This window comes from Dromiciops gliroides, chromosome 1, assembly GCF_019393635.1.
Source record: "Dromiciops gliroides isolate mDroGli1 chromosome 1, mDroGli1.pri, whole genome shotgun sequence".
Taxonomy (NCBI): Eukaryota; Metazoa; Chordata; class Mammalia; order Microbiotheria; family Microbiotheriidae; genus Dromiciops; species Dromiciops gliroides.
This window is the reverse complement of record NC_057861.1, coordinates 207,299,335-207,325,157: the sequence shown is the minus strand read 5'-3', so window position 1 is coordinate 207,325,157 and position 25,823 is coordinate 207,299,335. Positions and strand designations below refer to the sequence as shown.

Genomic DNA, 25,823 nt, shown 5'->3' with positions numbered 1-25,823 from the left:
TGGCTTTGTATGTAGAAAAACCGCTTTTTAAAATGAAATCTTTTTTGTTTTTAACATAGTGAAAATTTATATGTTAAAATTCAGGTTAAATGAACCTTAGAAGTACTACTTCTAAGAAAGTAGAATGAATTACCTTTTCTCAAGTCCAGTGAAAAGGAGGAAACAGATTAATCTAATTGGTGCCTAGTGATCATAAGTGTCTACTCATTTCCAAATGTCTTAGTCTTTGGATATTAGATTCAATCCTAATTTAAGCCACCCACTGGGGTCATTATTTTTTCACTGCTGACCTCAAAAACACAGTGATTTCTATAATGATGGCTCATTTTCTTTATGCACACACCACTTTTCTTCATCATAATTCCATTTTCATCAATGAACAAAAGATTAGAATGTGCAATGTCCTGAATGAACTGAGTGAAAATGAAGCCTAAAAAAGACAGCAGAGGTATCTATTTGCAATTCTATGTAATCTCAAAAGAAAAAAAGCAACATTTTAACAATTAGAATTTTAGAACAATTTTGAATACTCATTTAAATAAACTATTAGAAGATTCAAAATGTTAAGCTATTGCTAAATATGATAAAAATGTTCATACAAATAGTAATTTAAATAAAATGAGTAGATTCTGGATTAAGTCCAGTAAATATGTTTACATATACTAATGCCCCCCATATGAAATATATATACATATACATATACATATACATATACATACATATATATATATATGAATTTGTAATACAAGAGTGTATCTTATCCTTTCTTTCCTCCATCTTATTGATTTCTCTTTAGGTTTAATGAATCAGTCAATAATTTTCTAATGTTTCCATTAAGTACACTTGAGGTCATCTTTTGCTACTCTTAACATTTGTAGTATTTTTTACATGTAGTCTCATTAAAACAACCCTTCTACCATGTTACTGATGTTACTTCTGTAAAATCTCTTACCTCACCTCATTTTGGTCTTTCCAAATGATTTAGAAAGATAAGATACTTCAATGAAATTTCTATAAGCTCTTCTCTTGTCTGAGTATATTCTCTGCTTTCCTCTTGTTTGTTGTCATCTTGGTCCATTTATTATTGTAAACCCACTAGGTATCACACCTAATTCTACTTTACGTTTCTCAAATTTATTATTATTATTAACATTCTAGTAGTTACACTAGGGAATGAACTAAAAGGGTACAGAAGAAGTCTTTGATATTGTACAAAAGTTAAATAATTAAACAAAACATTCTTTAAGAAGTTACAATAAAAAAGCCAAAGAATTCTAAGATTTGGGGTAAGTACAATTGGAAAGAGTGGCTTTAGTAGACATGACTATACCGTCCAAAGCAAAATTATATTGTATACTATAGTACTCACAGCTTCATCATGTCATCAGCCCAGTGTGTATCCATACACAATCATTATAAAAATGTTGTCAAAAATATAAAGAGCAAAAAATCTTATAATATAAACATTTACACAAAAAGTATACATATATGTATATGTATATATAGTATATATTTTGTTTTTAATATTTCTTTGATAACATTCTTAACTCTATTTCTCTTCAATAATTCCTTACTTGTAATGTGTTTTAATCTGCACAAACCCACCATGTATCTCCTTGTGCCCTTTGCCTGTTTTTCAATTTCAGTTCTTCAGAGACTTCAGTTATAAGATTCATATCATGTTATTTTAAAAATAGGCTATTGTTTCTGGAAGAATTTTGAAGTTATTTCTCAGCCTTCTCTCCTATTTAATTCTGGGGCCAATTTATTTCCCATCTCTTAAAACTTAATGCTGCTAGGTGGCACAGTGGATAGAGCACCGGCCCTGGAGTCAGGAGTACCTGAGTTCAAATCCCGCGTCAGACACTTAACACTTACTGGCTGTGTGACCCTGGGCAAGTCACTTAACCCCAATTGCTTCACTAAAAAAACAAACAAACAAAAACCTTAATGCTGCAATAATACTTTTAAGATGGTCTATGTATATACAAAGATAGATAGATAGGCAATAAATGGATGATAGAGAGAGATACACATTTAAAGATATATACACAAATATACACACATATTGCATAACTCAACAAACTTTCTAACAAAATGGCTATAATATTATGAACAATAGTGTGATTTTGTCCACTTGGGGTTTTTTTGTTCATATCATCAGCACAAACATCAAAGTGCATATGAGTCTCATTTAGTACATTCTACAATGTTACAGGGCTTGATAAATAAAGGATGACATCATCTACAAACAGAAGCATGTGAAAAATCTCACTGACCCTTAAGATTCTACATCTATGATACTACAATTTACAAAGGAAGGTCCTATTCAACTTGTATCCAGATCTCCTCCGTGACAGTGAAGAACATCTTTAGCAAGCATATTGTTTGATCACTCATCTAATACTTATTTGAGGGTATAGAGTCAATAAATTATTCATTATGCACATACTAAGAAATGCTGATATTAATATGTGGGAGGAAGGAAAAATAATAGGTCAGCCATATAACAAGATCAAGAGAGATAAACTACTGGATAGTCCATGTGTTTCTTCATGCATGCCTTCAACTTGCTGAAATCAAAAAAAGACTGCCACCATTTCAGATGAACTCCTTGCAGTAAATTTCTGGGAGAACATAGACAAAGTAACAACAGATGGGCAAGCAAGGAGAGATTGTAATTGTTATTATTGGATAAAATACCCTCATTAATGAGACTGTAGGTCCATTTAGGTGTTTATATTATCAAATGCAGGATTTGAACCTAGGGCTTCCTGGTTTCTAGCTAACTCCCCTACTGTGCTGCATTGCCCTTTCAACAATAGCTTGACTAAATGCATAGGTTGGAACTGTTTAAAAGCACGACATATTTCCTTTTCATCTCTATTCTTTCTTCAATTTGCTGTTGATTTTGATGGCTAAACTCCATGCATCGAATGCTCTTGGAACTTAGAATGTTCTAACTCTTGGCTTCATCATCCGTCAAGACTAAGTTCAAATCCTGTCTTCCAAAAGAGTTCTTTTTCAGTCTCCTTGCCACTGTTAGTGGCTTCCTGTTAAGGATACCTTCCACTTACATGAAATATAACTTGTAATTATTTACATGTAGTTTTACCTATTAGAATATGAGTTCCTCTGTGTGGTGGCCTATTTTTTGCCTTACTTCGTAACCTTTAAGACTTGGCACAGAAAAAAAAATGCTGATTCATTGATATTATTTATGGTTACCATGTCATATCGAACACCTCCCAAATCTCTTCTTGAAAAACTATTTATAATATATTTCTGTCTTACTGGAGGGCCTTTGGACTGTTTTTTTTCTTAACTGTAAGCCATATTTTCAACTGTTCTTCCCTATGCTGACCTTTGCACTGAAATAACTAAATATTAAACTATATTGCTGATATAATTTCAAGGGTCTTATCAAATTCTTCATGGAGTTTCTCTAGCTAATTAATGCATAAAACAGAATTATCCTTATAGATGTCTCTTGTTAATGTTCTTCATGCACAATGTAAGACAACTATTGTTTAAAAGTAGAAATAATAATAAATAACTCATAGTTAAAGATATATAAAGTGTTTTACAAGTATTATCTCATTTTATCTTTAACCACACAGGAAAGTAGGTGCTGTTACTACTCCCACTTTACAGATAAGTAACCTGAGAAGACAGAGATTAAAGTGACTTGTCCAGGGTCACATAGCTAATAAGTATCTGAGGCTGTTTTTGAACTCACATCTTCCTGATTCCAAATCCAGTTTTTTATATACTCTACCACCATAAAATAATGTTTCATGCTGCCCTTCAAAACATAATAAAAATCAATTTGGCCAACACTTTTATTTGCTTCTTCAAAGAAAACCTATGATCATTCTTCCATTTGACTAAACATCTTCTGTACGTATTTAAAGTAAAAATTCTAATATTGATATGATTCAATTCCACCAATAATAGATGAATTGACTATTGTTGAATAAGGATAGTTAATGTTTACAGTCTGTCTAAAAAACTTCTACCATCTTTTAACACTTTCTGTCTCCAACACTGAAGAAAGACAGAAGACTACAGAGGAATAAAATCCACTTTGTTATTTCTGGTTTTCTCCTGGATTTCTGTCTAAATAATTCATCAATCTTGGCTAAACTAATGGACTGAATCTCTCTGTATTTATTTAGGTTGACACATTTATTTAGGAAGACAGAGCTACTGTCAGGACCATAATCAAAGCATACAAAAACCCCAATAGAACAAGGTTATCTCCAGGTGGCTTTGAAGCAATTAAAAATAAATGTGTTAATGGAATTGTATTTTTTTAATTAATTAAAATATTATCGTGATATAAATGTTTATTTTACAATTATCGCAAAAATTTCCTAAAATGAATTTTATAATGCATTTTGTCTCTCTCTATATATATATGGTGGTACAAACTGCTAAAAGTTCCTTACATTTTCTCTCATATATATATATATATATAAATAAAATTATTATATATGCATTTATACAGACATACAATGATATAATAGTTGTAAAACCAACATTTTTACATAGAAAAATATGGTTTTAAACATTTCATAAATTGTCCATATTACTTGATGAAATTATATTTAAACAGAAATCTACCCTTTCAGTGAATAAAAGACCATGGGGAATAAAAAGGGATTTTTTTACTTGTTTTAAAAAAATGTTTTTTTCTCTACACATAATATTTTGAAAGGACAATAGCTCCTCCTTAGGAACTGCTGTTCATTAGCAGAAGCAGGGATGGGGAAGGGGGCGATGTTTGCTTTTGTTTTGTTTTTTTGTAGACTCCATAGGATGTGGATCTTGGGGTTATATAAGGTAATAAAATTTAGAGCTGGAAGGATCCTTAAAGTCCTTTAAGCTTATAAGGGTTTGTAAGGGTTTCTGTTATCTCTATATCAATTCCATCTTTTATAACAGGAACTAAAACCTAAGCTCCTGTCCTATTCCTGCTCTGCACTATTTTCCTACCCTCCAATTCTTCTATTCTTGTGGAATTATATCTCTGCCCAATCCTTTTTGGACCTCATTAGATATTAGCATACAAATACACGAAACAGTTTTCTTGTTAATAATAGCTACTGACATTTATATAATACTTTAGGCTTGCAGAATACTTGATATACATTATTGTACTCATGTGGCTCACAGGCCTCCCTGGTAACTTACAGATTTCATCATTTCCTTTTTTAAAGAGTTCAAATTGGCCACAGACACTAGCTGTGTGACCCTGGGCCAATCAATTAACCTCCATCTGTCTCACTGTCTTCATATGTAAAATGATCTTTATTATCTATTATTAGGTGCTATTACTATAGCACCTGACCTCCTAGAACACTGAGGATAAAATGAGCTGATATTTGTAGTGATTTGCAAAATTTAAAGCACTACATAAATTCTAGTTATTATTATTAGGAATACTGTTAGGAGTGGGATTCAAACTTATATTTCTCCTGACTAAGTAATTCATTATGCTTCTTCCTAATTTTTCATAAGTATGGGGCCTAGTAGATAGAGAATCCTTAAGAATGTATTTATTCTAGAGGATGTTTTCAGGTATAGTAACAAAGAGAACACTGAATTCTCATTCTATCCCTAACACTGACTGATTATGGGACAATGAGCAAACAAAATTTCCTATATGAACCTTAGTTGACCATCTATAAAATGGGAAAAATAATATTTGTACTATTTACCTCACAGGGTTGTGGTGGAAAAAGAGATTTATATAACATTAAAGCTCCAGATAAATGGAAGTTATTGGTATTAAATGTCATTCAGCATGGTTAATATGCAATCAACAAAGAATCATTATTATGCGCCTGATCATTAACTAGGCCACAGGATTCATTAAGCAAAATTCTACAAACTATTCGTTTTCCATGATGTCTTAAGGCAATTTTTAGAAATACTTCAAACCCCCAAAATTATTATTTAATATGCATCATCTTACCATGTTTAAGAAGTATTTCCAGAATCCAATCTAGAAATTCTATAACTGGACCATTCCTATGTTCCCTCAGTAGCTTATTATAAAACATATGATATCAGCCAGAAGTTTCTCATCTTCAGGACAAGCAGGAAGTACTTGTAGAAACCTGTAATGCAAAACACAACATAGGTTTCATTTGCCTTTTTTAATGTTACAAAAAACAAATAATAATATGATGCTAATTCCATGATACAAAATACTGGATTATAAATTATAAGTAATTTTCTGTGTATAAAATATAATTTTATAATAGTGACACATTTTAAAATTCAAAATGATAAAAAGATATTCTAAAATCAAACAACTGGGAAATACTAAAATCTTTCTCAATAAATAGAAGAATAAGGAAAGATTTCCCTTTTCCTTGCCACTATCTGACAGTGTTCTAGATGTTAATAACTGCAATAAAATAAGAGGAATTTAAGGTACTTCCATCACCAGGGATGTATTATATAGGATAAGACCTAGCTGACCTGTTGGTTTCTTACCCTGATATCACCCACCAATAGTTTCACTTATTTGTTCACAATTCCAGTATTTCTTTATATTTTATTCATTTTCTTTTTATCATTCTATTTTTTTCCTATGCTTTGTAACCCCTAATCATGACCTTCATTCTCACTGTGACCTCCATTCCCTCTATCATTCCATTCCTTTCCAGGCTATAAACCTCTCCTCTGAGACCTCCCTTCCTTATCTAGGCCTTCATAAAACCCTTTTCCCTTTATACTACCTTCAATTATGGCTTGCCAAAACAAAACTCTGATTACTACTCCCCACCATCTACTACATTCCCTCCTATTCAAGTGCTGAAGTAAACTGGGGGAAATCACAAAACCCATGCAGAATGGGACCATTACAAATTTATGTTATCTAATCTCAAGCAAGCTCTTGCTACAACAAAGCAAACATTCAGTTTCTTTCCTAAACCATTTGCTATGCTACTCTCCATAGAAGCTGTTCCAAATATTCTTATCTTTCTTAAGCCTCTCAAAGCATTTCTTTCCTCCTTTCCCTTCTTAACTAAGGATATCGATCACCTCATAGTTCATTGGAAAAAAAAAATATGACCATTCCCAAAGAACTCCCCTTACTCCCCTCTTCCTCATCTTACATCATTCAGTCATCTTCCACTATTAGCTTCACTCCTGTCTCACATTAAGAATCAGCCCTTGTTGCCAAGGTAAACTCCTCTACAATGAGCCTCTGATGCCAATGGCCTCCCAATTTATCCCTCACTCTCTCTCAACTTCTAACTGAACTATGTTGTCTACAGATATGCTTATATACTCCTCCATCCTTAAAAACAAAACAAACAAGAAAACAAAATCCTTGTTTGATCCTATCATCCTTTCTAATTACTATATTCGCTTCCTTTTCATGGATAAATTCCTTGAGAAAATTTATCTACACCCAAGGTTTCCACTTCTCCTTTTATCAATACTTCTTTTAAAACTTCTGCAAACTGGCTTCCAACCTCATCATTCCATTGAAACTGCGCTCTCTTAAGTTACCAAGGCTCTGTCTTGGGTCCACTTTTCTTTTTAGTCTATCTTGTAACACTAGATATTTTACATCAAGTATAAGATCTATGCATATGATTCCAGGTTTATATATCTAGCCTTAGTCCCTTTCTGAGCAATAATCATACAATACCAATGGCCTCTTGGTCACCTTGACATGGATATACTGTGGGCATCTCAAACTCAGCATGTCAAAACAGAACTCATTATCTTATCTTAAAAACTCTTCTTCGCAACCTTTCTAGTACTACTGAGGGTACCACTATCTTTCCAGTCACTCATCTCATAAACTCTGTATCATTTTAAACTCAATATTGTCTTCCCCATTAGAATGTATGCTTCTTGGGGTAGAAACAGTATTGTTTGTATGCCTTTTTGATAACCCCAACACTTTGTTTAGTACCTAACAAATAGGTCATTAATAAATATTTGTTGACTGACAAAGATAGAAAAGAGGACAGAATTACCCCTATTTGTGAATATTATGTTATTATGGTTTACTTAGAAAATACTAGAGAATAAGCAAAGATGAGACAACAGTGAGTAAAATAGTATAACACATATACACATATATACTCATATATATGTGAATATATTTATATATCACATATATATATATATATACATATGTATGTTTGTATACACACACACACACACACACATAATTGCATAATGTTCCACAAAGATAAACGATTGAGATTACCAAAGCAGCCAATCTGATTTCAGAAGACTGAAGACCTACCAATCAAAAGAGAAGCAATGGATGAATGGAGCAAAATGAAACATATATTATCAGATAGGGACAATGTGTTGATTTTTTGCTGGTAAGGAGGGAGGAGGATTAAATTAATGGGTAGTGATAAAACTGTTTTTTTCTATTTAAAGAATGATTAATTACTTTTAAAGCATATAAGCAGGGGACAGCTAGGTGGTGCAGTGAATAAAGCACTGGCCCTGGATTCAGGAGGGCTTGAGTTCAAATCAGCCTCAGAAACGACACTTACTAGCTATGTGACCCTGGGGCAACTCACTTAACCCTCATTGCCCCCACCAAAAAACAAAAAACAAAAAACAAAAAGTAAATAAAAAATAAATAAAGCATATAAGCAGAGATGTACTGGTAAATGTTTAACAACTGGTTCTAAAAAACGTATTCATGACATACTTTGAAGTTTAATCTGCATGATTAACATTTTCTTCATCACATTCTTAAGTCTAATAATTAATAAATAGCAATTTGTAGCATTGCTGCTTTCTAATATAATAGTTGACTCTGGAGTCAGTATGAGCCAACTCTATCTGCATGTAATTAAGTAAAAAAAAAAAATTAAGGCAACACAGAGCAATTTTTTTACTAAATTGTTAGATTATGTACATGTATATATATATATATGTGTGTGTGTATGTACATTTAAATATACACAAATAAGTACAATTATTAATAAACAAGCAACATAGGAAGCACATACTATGTGGCAGATTCTATACTAAGTACTGGATGATACAAAGGAAAAACAATTAAACAGTGCCTGCCCTCAAAAAACTGACATTCAAATTAGGAAGATCAGTACATACAAGTGAAAGGTTGAATTTTAAACTAAGTTTTACAGTTTCTTATATAATCATCTTTCTTATTCTTTTGTAAATTAAAATGTTTATGTATGTTGATGATTATTCAGGTCACAATAAAAAAGAAACCCAAATAAAATAAATGGAGTACTTAAGTACACATGTTTGCGTAGCACCAATATAAGAAAAACAATATACCAAAATTACTTAATAGATTTAGTGCTTTACCAATTCAATCAACAAAGGGCTAATCTTTAGAGCTAAACAGAATAATAACAAAATCATGTGCAAGAAAAAAGGTCTAGAATCACTAAGTGCAAAATTTTTAAATAAGGGGGAAAGGAAATATCACTTCTAGACCTAAAACAATACTCTAAAGCAGTTATCAAAATTATTTGGTATGAGTTAAAAAGTAAAAAGTAAACCAATGGAAAAATTTGATGAGGAAGAATCAGAAACAACTGAATTCAAGTTTATGACAAATACGACAACATAAATTACTTGGTGAAGAACTTCCTATAAGAAAAGGATTACCAAAAAGTATTTTGACAGAAATTAAGTTTATATAAATATCTTACATCATATACTATTATATCCAAATGGAAGTGACCTAAATATCAAAGGTCAGAACATTTCTAAAAAAATGGAACAGAAACAAATCAGGTACATATCACAGGTGTGACCAGAAGAAAAATATTTCACCTAATATGGGGCATAGAAAATCACAAGAGATAAAATAGATGTTAATCATATGACTGAATATATTTAGCAAACAAAAGAAATACAACTAGGATAAGAAGAAAAGTAATCAACTAAAAAAATCTATGCATCAAGAATCTCTGATGAGGGTCCAAGAGGGAACTAACAAAAAACATTTGAACCAAGAACCATTATACAATGGATAAGTGATCAAAGGACATAAATACAGTTTTAAAAAAAAGTGCAAAGCATTAACAATTATATCAATCTATGTCTCAGAACCAATTAGATGAGAAATGAAAATCTAAAAATAAACAAACTAAGGTTTTATTTTACAATAGCCTGTGTTGGAGAAGTTGTTGGAAGACAGGTAGATTAATACACTACTGGTCAAACTTCATTGCTCCAGTCATTCTGGAAAATAATTTGGGAAAATTACTAAAGTCTATCCTTTTGACTCAGAGACTCTACTACAATGCATATAGCCCAAAGCAATCAAACATAGAAAAGTCACATATACGCAAAAGATTTCTTTTTAGCAGCACTTTTCATAGTAGCAAAGAACAAAGTAGATGCCCACTAACTGGGAATGGATAATTAAATTGTGTACATGGAAAGGGGAAAGACTTAAATGAACCATACAAAATAAAATAAACAGAACCAAGAAAAAATAAAACTACAATGTGCAAATGGACAATGCAAACGGAAAGAATAACAAAACAATCAAAACCAAATGCTGTAAAACTATAATGATAAGTTTGAAACCAAAAAAGAAATGTGACTATGTTCTCTCCCTCTTTTCTCTCTCCAAGGTGGTGGAGAACTACAGGTGTGGATCACCTACTGAATATATTTTCAGATTTAATATGTTGGTTAGTGGGTTGTTTTTGTTTTTTTTAAATTTCTTCCCTATGTTATTCTTTGTGATAAGAGGTAGCTCTCTGAGAGGATAAGAAAGATATATTATGAAGTATGGGTGATGAAAAAACAAAATATCAATAAATAGTAAACTATATCTGAAGAAAAAAATTGATTTGATTTTTAAAAGCTTTACTAGGCTCCCTGAAAACCATCATGAAAAAATACATATTTCACAAATGATAAAAGAAAACTGCTCATACCTACTAGAACCAAAGGGAAAAGTGTAAAGGCATAAATCTACAGTTTACTCACTTAAATGAAATTCAAAACTTTAAAAGCCTATACATATAAACAAAAAATTAATTCCCAGGGCTTCAGGTAAAAGGAAAAAATGCTGCAAGCCACAAAAAATAATCAATCAAGAAGGATTTATTAAGCACATGCTATATGACAGGAACTGACTATATTAGATGATGAGAATAGGAAGGAAAAAAAAAGAAACAAGAAACAAATTCTAGCCTTAAGGAACTTACATAAGATCTCAGAAAGTTCTATGTAAATTTATAAGTCTATACAAGATAAAAACCAGGCAGTAAGCAAAAATGTTCTTTAGACCACTTGGGGCACTCCCAGTGGTGGGCTAGTTACATTTGGATAACCATTGACCTAACATGATGGTTCTAACATTTTTATGGCTTTAAATTACAACAAAAAGAAAACTAAGGAAAATACATTCAACATAGTAGTGGTTTTTAACTCTATTAATTTTTTCTTCAAAATAGTAATATTTCAAGTTTATGTAAGAACCTGAACATATTTTAACCATATATATTTAACAGTCTAATTAGAAATCCAGATGCCCTTGGAGAACCTTAACACTAGCATTCTTAATTCTATTATTTTGATAAACAATTTGGAACTATACTCCCAAAAATTACTAAACTGTTTAATCCCTTTGACTCAGTGATACCACAATTCAGTCTATACTCCAAAGACATCAAAGAAAGAGGAAAAGGACCCATATGAAAAAAAGTATTTATAGCAGCTCTTTTTGTAATGGCAAAGGGCTGGAAAATAAGGGAGTGCACATCAGTGAATGGCCTTACAAATTATAGTACACAGCAGAAAACTATTGTGCAGTAAGAAATATTTAAAGTGACTATTTCAGGAAACTGGGGAAGACTTCTATGAACTCATGAGGAGTGAAGTGAACAGAACCATCAGGACAATTTATATAATTAAAATGTTATAACAAAACAAAAAATCTGAAAGACTTGAGATTTCAGTGCAATGACCCAGTGATTCCAGAGATTAAGCAGCAATATATATATATTATATATATATATATATATATATATATATATATATATATTATAATTTTTAGGCATGGCAACTGTGAAAATTTGTTTTGCTTGTGTAAGGGCCAATTTAATATGGGGAGAGGTAATTGGGTAGATCACCATAATACGGGTGGGGTTCAGGAAATAATGAGGGACCTCTAGGTCCAAAGTTCCTCTCTTCCAAACTGCCTTTTTTCAGTTATTTCTCCAGGAAATAAGGAGATTAACAGCCTCTTTTCACAAACCAAATCAGGTTTTTTTTTTGTTTTTGTTTTGTTTTTAGTGAGGCAATAGGATAATTGACTTGCCCAGGGTCACACAGCAAGAGTTAAATGTCTGAGCCCAGATTTGAACTCAGGTACTCCTGACTCCAGGGCCAGTGCACTATCCACTACGCCACTTAGCTGCCCCTACAAATCAGGTTTTATTAATGGGAATAAATATACAACAAAGGTGAAGTTAATACAGCCAGGGACAAGGGAAAAGGGGAGGAGAAAAAACAGATAAGCTCTCTGGCTCTAGCACAGACTAACTCAATCCCCAAACTTGCTTCCAGCTCAGCTAAATCAAAGAGCTGGCCTCCTTTCTAATTAACTCACCACCTGGAATCCATAGTTTCTAATGGGAGTCAGTTGTGCAGCCCCTCTCCAATCTGCCTCTCAGAAACTCACCAACAGGAAAGAAAGAGAGCATCTCTGAGTGAGCATTCCCTTTTCTACTTTTTCTCTCCCTCCCCCCAAAAGGGAGGTCCTTCAAGTCCCATGGCTGAGAGTGGTCCCCTTGCTGACATCCGCAGTATACATCTCTCAGGGCAGGTCAGGTGTGGCCTATATCTAATCATTTCCAAGTAGGTACTTAGTTTCTAATACTCACCAATTCAAACAATACGAAATCAATTAAGTGGGGCCCTGAAAGTCTACAAAATTCCATTATTTTATCACACTTGACTATGTATATTTTTATAAGGGCTTTGTTTTTCTTTAAATTTCCCCAGGGTATGTTGGAGGGGCAGGTTGGAGGTAGGAAGGTGGGGAAGTGTTTAGAAGGAGGAAAATGGGATGGAGAGAAATATCTGTTAAGTGAAATTTTTTATTTATTCTTTAAAAAAAAAAACACCTAAGTCTCAGATTTCATTATTTAGGATCATTGATTTTGAGCAAAATGGACCTTAAATTTCATCTGGTACAACTCTCTAGTTTTGCAGATGAGGAAACTGATGCACACAGCAGTTATGTACCTTGCCCAAGAGTAGAATTTGATTTCAAGTTCCCTAAAATCCAAATACAAAATTTTTATTTTTAATTAACACGGAAACAATTTAAAACTACAATTTTATCAATATTGCCTTACAGAGTAAGATAAGCATTGAAAAACTCCTTGATAGACTTTTTAACTACAGACATAAAGCAACTAGTTCAATTTATAGAAATTATAACCTATGACATATCCTCTATATTCAAATGGAGTGTCACTTCTAATCATTACATAGAATTTAGACTTCTAAATGAAACAAACTACTTTTTTATGAGAAACCTATGATATGGACCTATTAATATAATACATACTTCTAATTGCTCATTTTATAGTGAAATATTCATGTATTTAATATTGATAATAAATAAGTTCCTATTATTAGATGTTAGGTCCCAGTAGAAGACATGAACAAAATTATCAGAACCTGATGAAGAGGATTTGGTTTTTCTTTTTTTTTTTTTTTTCTGTGAGGCAATTGGGGTTAAGTGATTAGCCCAGGGTCACACCAGCTAGTAAGTGTCAAGTGTCTGAGGCCGGACTTGAACTCTGGTCCTCCTGAATCCAAGGCCAGTGCTCTATCCACTGCACACCTAGCTGCCCTGGATTTTGTTTTTCAAGTTCAACAATATCACAAAATCACAAACTTGCAAGTTGAAAGGAACCACAGTAGCTATCTAGTTCAACATTTAACTGACACAGAATGCCTATAAAGTTATGAACAGGTGGTTACCCAGCTTTGTTTGAAAACCTATAGTGAAGAATCCACTGAATTGGCCCCGTTCCTATTTTGGATAGAGCTAAACTGTAATAATGATCTTCCTTTCATCATACCTAAATTTACTTCTTTGCTCCTACATCTGCCTATGTGGTCCCCAAACCAAAAAAACAAAACAAAAAACAAAAAAACCCTAATCCCTATTCTACACAATAATCCTTCAAACACTTGAAGGAACCTATAACTAGTCTCTTCTAAGTCTTTCCTCCTCAAGAATAAACATCCCCAAAAACATTGAAACAGTATTTATAGGGTTCAAGTTCAAGAACTTGAGACCCTTCATCATCTTAGGTGTCCTTTTCTGTACACTTTCCTGATTACTGATGTCCTTCCTTAAATGAGATATCCAAATATTAATTCAATACAGTAGATGGCATCTGACCAAATCAGAGTACAATGAAAATATCAGCTCTTTATTCCAAGAATATATGCCTCACCTAAAGCAACCTAGGATTGCATTTAGTTTTTGAGAAGTACCACCAGCACACTGTTAACTGATATTGTAGACCACCTAAAACTACCAAATATCTTTCAAATGAATTATTGTTTTAAACGAGTCTCCCAAATTTTGTAATAACAACAACAACAACAACAATAATAATAATAATAATAATAACTACCAGTTATATAGTACTAGGGCTGAAAAGCACTTTACAACAACCTCATAAGATGGCAACAATGCTGTGGAATAGTTGCTGTTATTATCCCCAATATTACAGATGAGGAAACTGATTTATCTTACTTACAATGTTATCTTATTCCACATGCATATATGATAAAATGTGATTTTAAATCGTTTTCATATAATTTAAAGTTTTGTATTTGTGTTAGGGAACCTAAACTCAACTCCTACTCTTACACATACTACAATCTTGGGCAAGTCAATTAACTTCTATGGACATTAGTTTACTCAGTTGAGAAAAGCTAAGTTATTTGTTCAAGGTCACAGTTATTTTAAGTCATCCTGACTCCAAGTACAGTTCTTCCATCCCTTCACCAGAAGTCTTTGAAATCTGCTGTCCCAAAATCTAGGGTACATGTCTAACTATTCCCTAGCTTTCTTCTATCCCAAAGGCTGAGTGACCATTTTTCCACACAGTTCTCTTTTCCACATCAGCAGCCAGTTTCATCCTTGTTGTTGAAAAACTATATTTACCTTTACTGGTTACTTCACATTCTGAAGAATGGAATTTTCATTAAAGCGAATCAAGAAAGTATTTGCTCTTCTCTGGGCAGAAAGAATACTAACATAAATCTAAATAACTGAAGTCTCTCATCTCTTCTATATGAGGTGCAGTGCTGGCTTATGATCTGTTTCTTGAACTCATTTATTTCCTTTTAGTATCTAGATCAAAGCTTCTTAAATCATGGGTTGCAATGTGGAGGTCACAAAACATTTGCAACAGTAAAAGGTTATGTATACATTTTTTATATCTATATGTCCAGGGCCACATAAAAATTTCTGGGGAGAAAAGGAGTAGCAAGTGGAAAAAGTTTAAGAAGCCCTGGTCTTGGGGCGGCTAGGTGGTGCAGTAGATAGAGCACCGGCCCTGGAGTCAGGAGTACCTGAGTTCAAATCCGGCCTCAGACACTTAACACTTATTAGCTGTGTGACCCTGGGCAAGTCACTTAACCCCAATTGCCTTACTTAAAAAAAAAAAAAAAGAAGCCCTGGTCTAGATGGGACTATAGTGGTACTGAATAACAAGACCACGTCTGTATGTATAGTTGCCAGATTTCCTTATGAGTATATCTTGTTAAAGGGAAGCTAATTGGTACAGTACATAGAGTGCCAGGCCTATAGTAAGGAAGACTCATCTTCCTGAGTTTCAAATATGGCCTCAGTCACTTACACACTGTGTGACCCTGGGCATGTCCTGTTTGCCTCAGTTTCCTCAACTGTAAAATAAGCTGGAGAAGGAAATAGCACACCACTCTAGTATCTTTACCAAGAAAACCCTAAATGTGATCATGAGTCAGACATGACTGAAGATGACTAAATAACAAAACATTTTCTTAATATGCAAACTCCTCTCTTCTTTATCCAAAAGCCTCTGAATATAGCCACATTCAAATCACAAGTCTTATCACATAAAGTCTCAGTGATTTATATGCCAGTCATCTTACATCAGTATCTCTAGTTTACCACTGCTTAACATGAACTTTCACCTCTATCCATTTATTTATTGCTAGCATATTAAAGAGCAGGTAGAGGTTTGGTGGTATTTTTTTTTAATAACAATGAAAATTATTCTCTTTATGAGATCTACACTGAGATCACTTATTTTCTTTCACTGCTAAACACAAAAATAATTTGCTATGTTTTTGTAACTACAAGTCTTGACTTTAAACTGACCTGTTTAGTTCTTGGTGCCAAGTAGACATCTTTAAGACAGCACCACAAGGGCCATCAACACCCTTGAAAGAAAGTCTGTCATTTAGAAGGTATAAGCTCATTCTAGTGACAGCAGCCTTGACTCCCTCATGGCCCTTCAGCTTGAATAATAGAAGAGCGACAATCTTCCAATCCACTGTCTGTGTGTGTAATCTTTAGAGTAAGGATGTCCTCTGTGGATAACTTCAGCGAGTCTAAAACTCTGAAAAAAGAAAATCCATACAGAAAATTAACAACTGACCATGTTAAGCATTTTCCCCATAACACTAAGAAAGAAAATTCAAATTTTACTATGCACATAAAATCTGTGCTACTTTAATTTTCTTCATTTGAAAGGGCTAGCTCATAAGGAAAAGCAAAATAATAGTTGTGCACATGGTTTAGGGTGTACACAAATACTTGTATATTATACACCTTACCCTTTCTCATAATAGCATGATGAACTGATATTGCTTTGACTGAATAATGCTTTTAAAAAACACCTATTCACTTTTATTAAGGAGAGCTAGACATTTGCCAAGACCACTCAATTTTAGATAATCCATGCATTTAAATATTATTTAAATTTTCTAGCATTCTAGAAAGGCCAACAACACATAAAAATCCAATTTAAAATAAATAGGAATATCTAATGCTGTGAAATCAAGTGAAAATTAGGACCTTCTATTGAAAACACTCAATCCTGAATAGCCAAATGGTTAAAAAAACAAAACCAAAAACAAAAATAACTTACTTAACGTAGACGGGAAAAGCTAATCATAACTCACTAAAATATGAATTGTTTTTTGTTGTTGTTGTTGTTGTTGTTTTTAGGTTTTTTGGTGAGGCAATTGGGGTTAAGTGACTTGCCCAGGGTCACACAGCTAGTGAGTGTTAAGTGTCTGAGGCCAGATTTGAACTCAGGTACTCCTGACTCCAGGGCCAATGCTCTATCCACTTCGCCACCTAGCTGCCCCTAAATATGAATTGTTTTAAAACAAATTATAACAGCTTACTCCTGAGTTTCATTTTCAGAATTTATTTCTTTCAGCAAGTTATCAATTCCATGGCACCATGACAAGTTCCAAGCTATTCTCAGCATATCTGTCACAGGTTTCAAGGCCAAACAATCAGCAGATAATGGCAAAACCACATAGTGAGGGCTGACAGCATGGTGACCAGGTACTTGAACTGGAAGATGATACCTAAAGAAAATTTATATTAAAAAGTTAATCCATTTTCTGCCACTTATTTCACACTTTCCTCAACTTTTTAAAAAGGCACATTAGAGTAGCCATACCACAAAAAAGGGGTCAGTCACTTGATTCAACCCCAAAACACTTCTCAATACCACATTATCTTAAGTACATTTAAAAAAACAAGCCCCAAAAACTTAACATTTGAATCCAACTAAAAATCTCTGATCTAATGAATTACTGTTATTGAAAAATACAAAGCTATTACTACTTCCCAAGCCATGTCTCAAAGAAAAACAAATAGCAAGACTATTCTTTATACCTTTTCTAACTTCAGGGGTAATTACTTTATACACATATAAACCTCACAATACAAATGTAAAAGTAAAAGGATAATTAATTTTTACTATTTTAGAGATGATTCTTTTTCAGGGACATGTTAACTACATAGCTTCTGAGATTCCATATTTGGTGATGTATCCAAAAATAGGAAGCAGGCTTAAGTGATTCCTATAATATGAAGAGGCCCTCAATTCCATCAGAAGAGAGAGATATCCCCTCTAGAAAATACATCCACCAGCTCAGAAGGCAATCTGTCTGGGATTTAGGGAAGTCCTAGAGAGTTGTCAGCAAAAAAGGAATGCAAACAATTTGCCCAGGGTCATGAAGACAGAAAGCAGGAAAGTCAGGAGGGCAACACAGGTTTTCCTAACTTAAAGTTCAATATCATAATATAGCAAACTGATTATTACATGGTTCTTATATTTCATGCAATAATTCAAGAGCAGAATAAACATGAGAACCCAAACTTTTTGAAATCCAGACAAACCATTTATTTACAACATGGTTCAATCAGTTGTTTAGAGGCTTAATAATTTTGAAAATTGATTATTTTGTTTGGTAACTACCTAAGTCTACTCTTGTCTCATTCCTATCACATCCTTTTTTTGGACTATTTCGCTCTCCATTAACATTTCTATCAGAAGATAAGTAATCAGTTTTGTTACTTCTTAAGTTTTCACAGAATTGGGAATAAAAACTGGATAGATGTCAGGCAGGCAGAGAGGAGAGAGGAGAGTCAAGGAAACGTAGAGAAGACAATTTCAAGAAGAGGGCAATCAAAAGCCTCAACATACTGCAGAGAGGGCAAGAAAGAGAATTAAGAAAAAGCCATTAGATTTGACATTTAAGAGATTATTAGTAAAATGCACAGAGCTCCTGACACAATTACCCCCAAACAGCTTTAAACAACCCTGGAGCAGCAAAACCCACAAAAAACAGGCTGAGATTATTTTCCAGTTTAGAGGGGGCCATGCTGGGCTTTAAGAAGAGTCCAGTGCTATGATCATACCGACACAGTCCCCAAGCAGGCTGCGCCAGAGAAACTTATTCCAAACCTCCAAATCAGCTTGCAGCACAGGCACCTTCTGGAACTAACTAAGGCTTATGGTCAGGTGAGAGGGCTGAATGGGGGGGGAGGGAATAGAAAATACAGGGGTGTCTGTGGACCTAAGGAGGAATTCGGCTATTCCACCCCAGCAGGGAACCAGGAAGAAATCCTGAGTGGTTAGGAGGCCCAGGTGGGAGGGGGCACAGGCTCGTTGGAGCTAAGAACCACCACAGCACACAAAGTTCTGCTGGCTGGTTAATTAATAAGTTGGCTGAGGTTATCTTCAGACCAGAGAACAGACCAGGCAGAGAAAAACCTGCCCTTCCTCAAACCAAAACACCTGGGACCCTCTGAAGCTTTGGGACAGTTAGCTTGAAGTAAGGCCCCACTGTAAGAGGGAGTTAAAAGTCAAGTTAAAGACAGCAAGATGAGCAAGCAAAGAAAGTTGAGAACTATAGAAAGTTTCTTTAGTGACAAGGAAGATTGAGGTGCACCCTCAGAAGAGGATAGCACCCTCAGGGCCCCTACATCCAAAGCTTCCAAGAAAAATATGAATTGGTCTCAGGCCATGAAAGCGCTCAAAAGGGACTTTGAAGAGAAAGTAGGAGAGCTAGAAGGAAGATTTAGAGAGGTGAGGAAAGAATGGAAAAGAGAAATGAGAGCAATGCAGGAGACTCATGAGAAAAAAGTCAACAGCTTGAAAAGCCAATGGAAAAGGAGATACAAAAGCACTTCAGAAGAAAATAATTGCCTAAGAATTAGGATGGAACAAATGGAAGCTAGTGAATTTATGAGAAACCAAAAAAATTTATGAGAAACCAAAACACAGTAAAGCAAATCCAAATGAATAAAAAAATAGAGGGGCAATATGAAATATCTCCTAGGAAAAACAGCTGACCTGGAAAATAGATCCAGGAGAGATCAGTTTGAAAATCATTGGACTACCTGAAGACCATGACCAAAATAAGAGTTTAGACAGCATCTTCCAAGAAATTGTCAGGGAAATTGCCCTGATATGCTAGAAGAAAAATTGCCTAATATGCTATCTTCCTCCATTAGAATTTAAGTTCCTTGAAAGTAGTAATTATCTTGCAGGCTTGTATTTGTATCCCCAGAAATTAAGCACAAAATGTCTAACATTAAGTGCTTAATAAATGTTTTATCTAAGTATCTATCTCTATGTGTCTGTATATCTGGAAATCAGCAGTTTAAAAAAAAAAAACCTTCACAACCTGGCTTCAGCCTATCCTTCCCCACTTATGCATTACCTCTCTTTATACATTCTACAATCTAATCAACTGACCATCTTCCTGTAAACCATGCATAGAATTCCAACTCACTGCCTTTGCACACATAGTCTCCCATACCAGAAATATTACTATCTCCCCACCTTGCCTCTTAGAATTTCTAGCTTCCTTCAAACCAAATACCATATTACATGAGGTCTCTCTCCTGATCTCCCAAACTGCTAGTACCCTCTTACCACTAAAATATTTTTCAAAATTATCTTTTATCTTTTATTTGTATTCCACAGAACATGAACCCCATATCAGCTACTCCCTGTTGTCATCCCCCTCTACTTTCCAGCTGATGTGCTGTCTTCCCCTATTAAATTGTAAACTCCTGGAGGGGATTGACTAACTTTCTTTTCTCATTTGTATGCTCAGTGCTTAGCACAGTGCCTGGCACATAGCAGGTTCTTAATAATGTTTGAATTCATTATTTTGTATCTACCTATATATGTACATGTTGTCTCCCATGAGAGTGTATCAATTTCAGAAAACTTCTTATTTCTGTCTCTCTAATGTGTAGGACAATGCTTGGCACATAGTATTTAATCTATATCGGTTAACTGATCCTTAAACACGAATCCCCTCTAAAACACCCCCTTATCAAATGACATCTAACCTCTGCTTTCTACTGAGAAAGAACACATTACTAAGGTGGCACATTCTACCTCTGGACAGCTCTACTTCTTAGAACTTAGAACTCCCACTGATAATTTCTCTAAAACCTCCTTATGAAAAGGTCAAGTCAGTCTTCATTTCACTCCTACCCCTTCCTGACTTTCAAATCATGCTGTCTCATCCTAGAACTTCCTTTAATGCCTGGGGACTCATCAACCTGGGACATCCAATCATCACCCCACCCCTATGCCCCTGCCCCCGCCCCACTCTCCTTTTCTCAACCTAGAACATCTCTCTGAAGGACATAACCCCTTCGCCCACTGGTGAGCCCCTCCTGAGCCTCCATTTGTGGAATGACACAGACTAATCTTTAATCCCCTCCCAGTCCTCTCAGATTCTGGCTTCAGAATTTTACCTGGACCCCCTCCCATCCCTGCTTTTCTGTTCCTTTTTGTGTATGATAGTCTTCCTTCCATAAAATATAAACTCTTTCAGGGCAAGAAATCTTTTTTGCTTGCATTTTCATACACAGCACTGAGAGCATATAATAAGATTTAATAAAAGCTTATTTCCTTTCTCAGGAAATTTTCCCTAAAGAAGCCTAAATCTGCCTGTGGACAATCTCCAATCAGTATTCCAAATTTGTGCTCTGGGCCAACCTAATCCCTGTTCTACAGGATAAACTTCAAATCCTTAAATAAAGATATTGTGTCCATCTCTAAAGTCTTTTCTTCTCTAAGATAAATATCCCTAGTTCCTTCAACCAATCCTCATATGCCATGAATTTCATTCTCGTACTATCCTGATTATCCTCTTGAGTAAGTGTCCACATCCTGGATATATACCCCCAAAATTTAAAACAAAACAAAACCAGACCACTCCTGTCTTTATCTCAGGTCAAAAATCAATCCACCTGGTATCCCACATCAGAGAACTATCACAAAATAGTCTTTTTCTTCCTCTGATTATTATTGGATAACCTCTTTCTTTAAAGTACTCATAAATCCACATCATCGCTCTTTAGGGCAACAAAGAGCCACTTTCTCCAAGGAGGGTGTCAATTCCCATCTTCATGGAAAAGCTGTTTTACTTCCTTCATCCTCCACCATCTATCCTCCAAGAATAGATTATGATTGCTCTTACTTCTTCAAATCTTTTCCTCAAAGTATTTATTTCATTTCTTCAGGAAACATTTCATTCTCCCTAGCTATTACTTTGCACTAGCAGAATCTAAATCAGCACTCTTGTAAGTTTCTGCAAAATTCCCTTGCCCTCCAAAGAACTAGATACTAAGGGAATGCCCATCACTTGGGGAATAGTCGAACAAATTAAAGTCTATGAATGTGCTGAAATACTATTGTTCTCAGGAAAGTATGGCAAGGGTTGGTTTCAGAAAAAAACTAGTTTGACATATATAAAAAAACAGAGTGAAGTCCAGAGAACAAATCATACAATAACAATTTAAGAACTCTGATCAATGCAATGACCAACCATGGTTAGGGAGGACCAATAATGAAGAAAGCTAACCACTTCTGGACAGAGAGGTAATAGTGTGAGTGATATCGCTAAACTAAAAACAATATAACTTTCAATCAATTGGATGTGTCTAAGAAAGCAGGGAGAAGAGCCAGATATGACTCCAAGGTTATAAGTATGTTACCTGGAAGATTTTCAATATTCTTTTCCTTAACCAATCCCCAGGCTTAGAATATCCTCCTCCATTTTACAAAGAAAACTGATAATATGAAGGGAATACATGGGGGAATGAAAAAGATGGTGAAGAGCCTAAAGACCATGTGACATTAAAATTAGTTGAAGGAAATCGATATGTTTAGGCAAAGAAAAGGAGAAGAAACGATAGCTGTCTCCAAGTATTTGAAGGGCTATCACACAGAAGAGAGATTAACCTTGCTCTTCTTGATTCCAAACAACAGCCAGGGAGGAATGGACAAAAGCTGTAGAGGTAGATTGGGCTCAGTATTTTTTTAAAAATATCTTAACAGAACTATCCAAAAGTAAAACATGCTGCATCAAAAGGAATTGGACTCTCCCTCCTTAGGAGCCTTCAAGAAAAGGTTAGAGGACCGTTGCTCAGTAATGCTGTAAATCGATTCCTCTTCAGTACTGATAGAACTAGATGGCTACTGAGCTACGTTTTCTTATGAAATCTGTGATTCTTTGAAGTCCCTTCCCTTTTTCAAGGCCTAAATTTAGTTCCACTTCCTCCACAAAATTTGTTTTGACACTAAAAGCGATCTTTCCTACAGCAAATTTCAAAGCAAAATAAACAATTATAAAGAAAATAGATTCTAATTGCATTTTTTTCTTAATAAAGTTGTGTTTTTACCTTAAAAAAAAAATCAAAGGAAAAGAAGTCCTTACCGCCTAATCACTGACACTGGCAAGCTAAACACTGGAGTTTAGAGTTGATTTACTGCATACATTATCAGACCTGTTTCACGATGGTGAAATAAAAAGTAAAAAGAGAAACTAAATACATTGTTTTGTAACATTTTTTCAATGCTTTGTCAGCATAAGTTATACAGTCTCAAGATAGGAACTTAAATATCTTATAGTTTAGAAAAATAGAACCCAATTATAACATGGCTTAGAATTATATAAACTAAGACATACTAAAGAGTCACATTATGTTTCCCCCTAAAATAAGCACATACCATAAAAGCCTGTTAAAACACAGTCTGTTAGTATGACCCATCAATACTAGCTGACTACATTTAGTTACTACTGGCATTAAAACATAACTATCAAATTAAAAACCTTTTGAAACATTTTTAACATCAACAATTAAATTTTTTTAAATCTTTACATGCACAAAAAGAATACCCACCTCAGGCGTTTTTATTTTTCATAAATAAAAAGTAGCATCAATAATTCTATTATTGTTACAATTATCTTACATTTGAGCAGTCCTTTTCAAAGTGCTTTCAGTTAAATGATCCTATTTACTTGTCATAAGAACCAAGGTACACTTCCCTGACAGATGAGTAAACAAAGGCTCATCAATGTTAAGTGACTTTTTGTAGTTATAAAAAAAGCTAGGTCAAGAACTTAAGTCTTCTTACTCTCAGACTAATGAATATCCATCTTCACGATGCCACACTTCCCTTTTTAAGTCTCTGTATTGCCAATTTAAATAATATTCTGTATTGTTCACAACACAAAGATTCTAATAAAGGCATCATTTTTTTTTTCTTTCTCCACTTGCACTAAAGTCTTCCTCTGATAACTAAACACATTTTGAAGGTCTAGACCAATGAAATAGAAGCTCTGAGAAGTTTACTAAGATGTATGTACTAAGGCTCTGAGACCGGTTCCAGTGATGGATTATGAGTCTTTTTTACCGGCGATCTGACTAGCTAAGTGCAGAGAGGCTAATCACCAGATGGTGGCGGTTATCATCAGATTGGTAGCAGGATGATGCCTTTTTATAATGATAATAATAAAAGAAGGGGTAAGATCTGTGTCAGCAAAGGAAACATTTGTACCAGTGAGATCAAGTCAGGCTAGATCTTGCCTGGTCTACAAACTGTACACTATATGTTAAAAATCCATCTTAAGAATTTATCATATTTTTAAATATTATTTCAAATGGCTACAGAAAAGTCTTGATAACAATAAATGCTCATTGGTACTGGTTGATAATGAGTTCTTTAATTAATTGCTCCTCAGATATAGTTAGTAATGTGCTTTCCTAGTGGCCTTCAGGATCACAACAATGATCTAGGCAAAGATCTTTTAATACCAACAACAGAGTTCATTCAACAGCAATATAACATAAATATTTATTGAACATCTACCATGTTATTCAAGCAACTAAGGTCTAAACAAAGATGAATAAGATATGAGAGTTTAATTCTCCTAATTAATCATTACACTAAGACTCAGTGGGCCTCAACCAAAGTTACTTTATTCATAAAAAACACATTTAGAGGAAGATGAGAAAGCATAGAATCAGTTTTAAAATGCTTAATAATTTATTTTAAATAATTTCAGAAGAAAGTGGTGTTTTTTTAAAGTATGGGGGTTATTTTATATATTATACAATATCAAGCAAATTAAAAGATCAAACTAAACTTCAAATAAACAACAAACATTATCATTTGCAACATTCAAATTGATTAGTGATTTACACCTAGTGAAAAAAGGTGGTAAAAGGCATATGAGACAGACATGAGCCTGAACTTCTTGGGATCTACATTTTCCTTGCTAAGAGTCTGAAGAATTGGAGTTACTATCTTAGCTCTGCTAGTAATTAAATGTGTGACTTCGGACAAGTCACTTAATGGTAGGGGCCTCAGTTTCTTCATCTGTGAAATAAAATGTCTGGACCAAATCATCTCTAAAGTCCTTCCAACTCTAATGATCTAATTTCAGGACTGAATCATACAAAACACAAACCGCCATAGTAATTTTGGCAATCTTGCTGGTATGTACGCTAGAGAGATGGAAAAAAAAAAAGAAACAAAGAAAGGTACAGGCCATATAATTCCAAAATAAACAAATTATAATATCCTGAGCCAAGCATTCAATTGAGAAGATGCTTGTTTTCATCTGCAAAGTATGCTTGTTGGTGTTAATGTTGACCCACTCAAAAATTGATTTAATTCTCTATGCAGGGGAAACTACTACTGTTTAAATAATCCTACTCTATTTCCTTCTCAGTGTTTATAAGAAAATGTATTTACCTGTTTTCCTTATAAGTTCCCATTAAATAGAAACTTTCTGGTAAATGAAACTACCTAAAAAGCTACATTAGAATGAATTATGCATTATTCTGTAAGAAAAATCTATTACTTGTTAAGACTTAAAAATAATATCTATATATGCTATATAGTTTGTAAAATCTTCCTTCACAACAGCACTTGGGAATAATGTTACCATTATTATTTCCATTT

The 25,823-nt window shown here is 34.1% G+C and overlaps 1 protein-coding gene across 1 annotated transcript in view; it reads right to left on the bottom strand.

Annotated features, from left to right (window-relative positions):
• Nucleotides 1–25,823, bottom strand: part of RTTN (rotatin) — a 251,719-nt gene that overhangs the window by 128,923 nt on the left and 96,973 nt on the right. Inside the window, 7 exon segments of the mRNA XM_043993343.1 lie at nucleotides 5,982–6,061; nucleotides 6,064–6,125; nucleotides 16,397–16,530; nucleotides 16,532–16,637; nucleotides 17,431–17,619; nucleotides 23,290–23,327; nucleotides 23,329–23,359. Coding sequence (XP_043849278.1) covers nucleotides 5,982–6,061; nucleotides 6,064–6,125; nucleotides 16,397–16,530; nucleotides 16,532–16,637; nucleotides 17,431–17,619; nucleotides 23,290–23,327; nucleotides 23,329–23,359 — 640 coding nt within the window.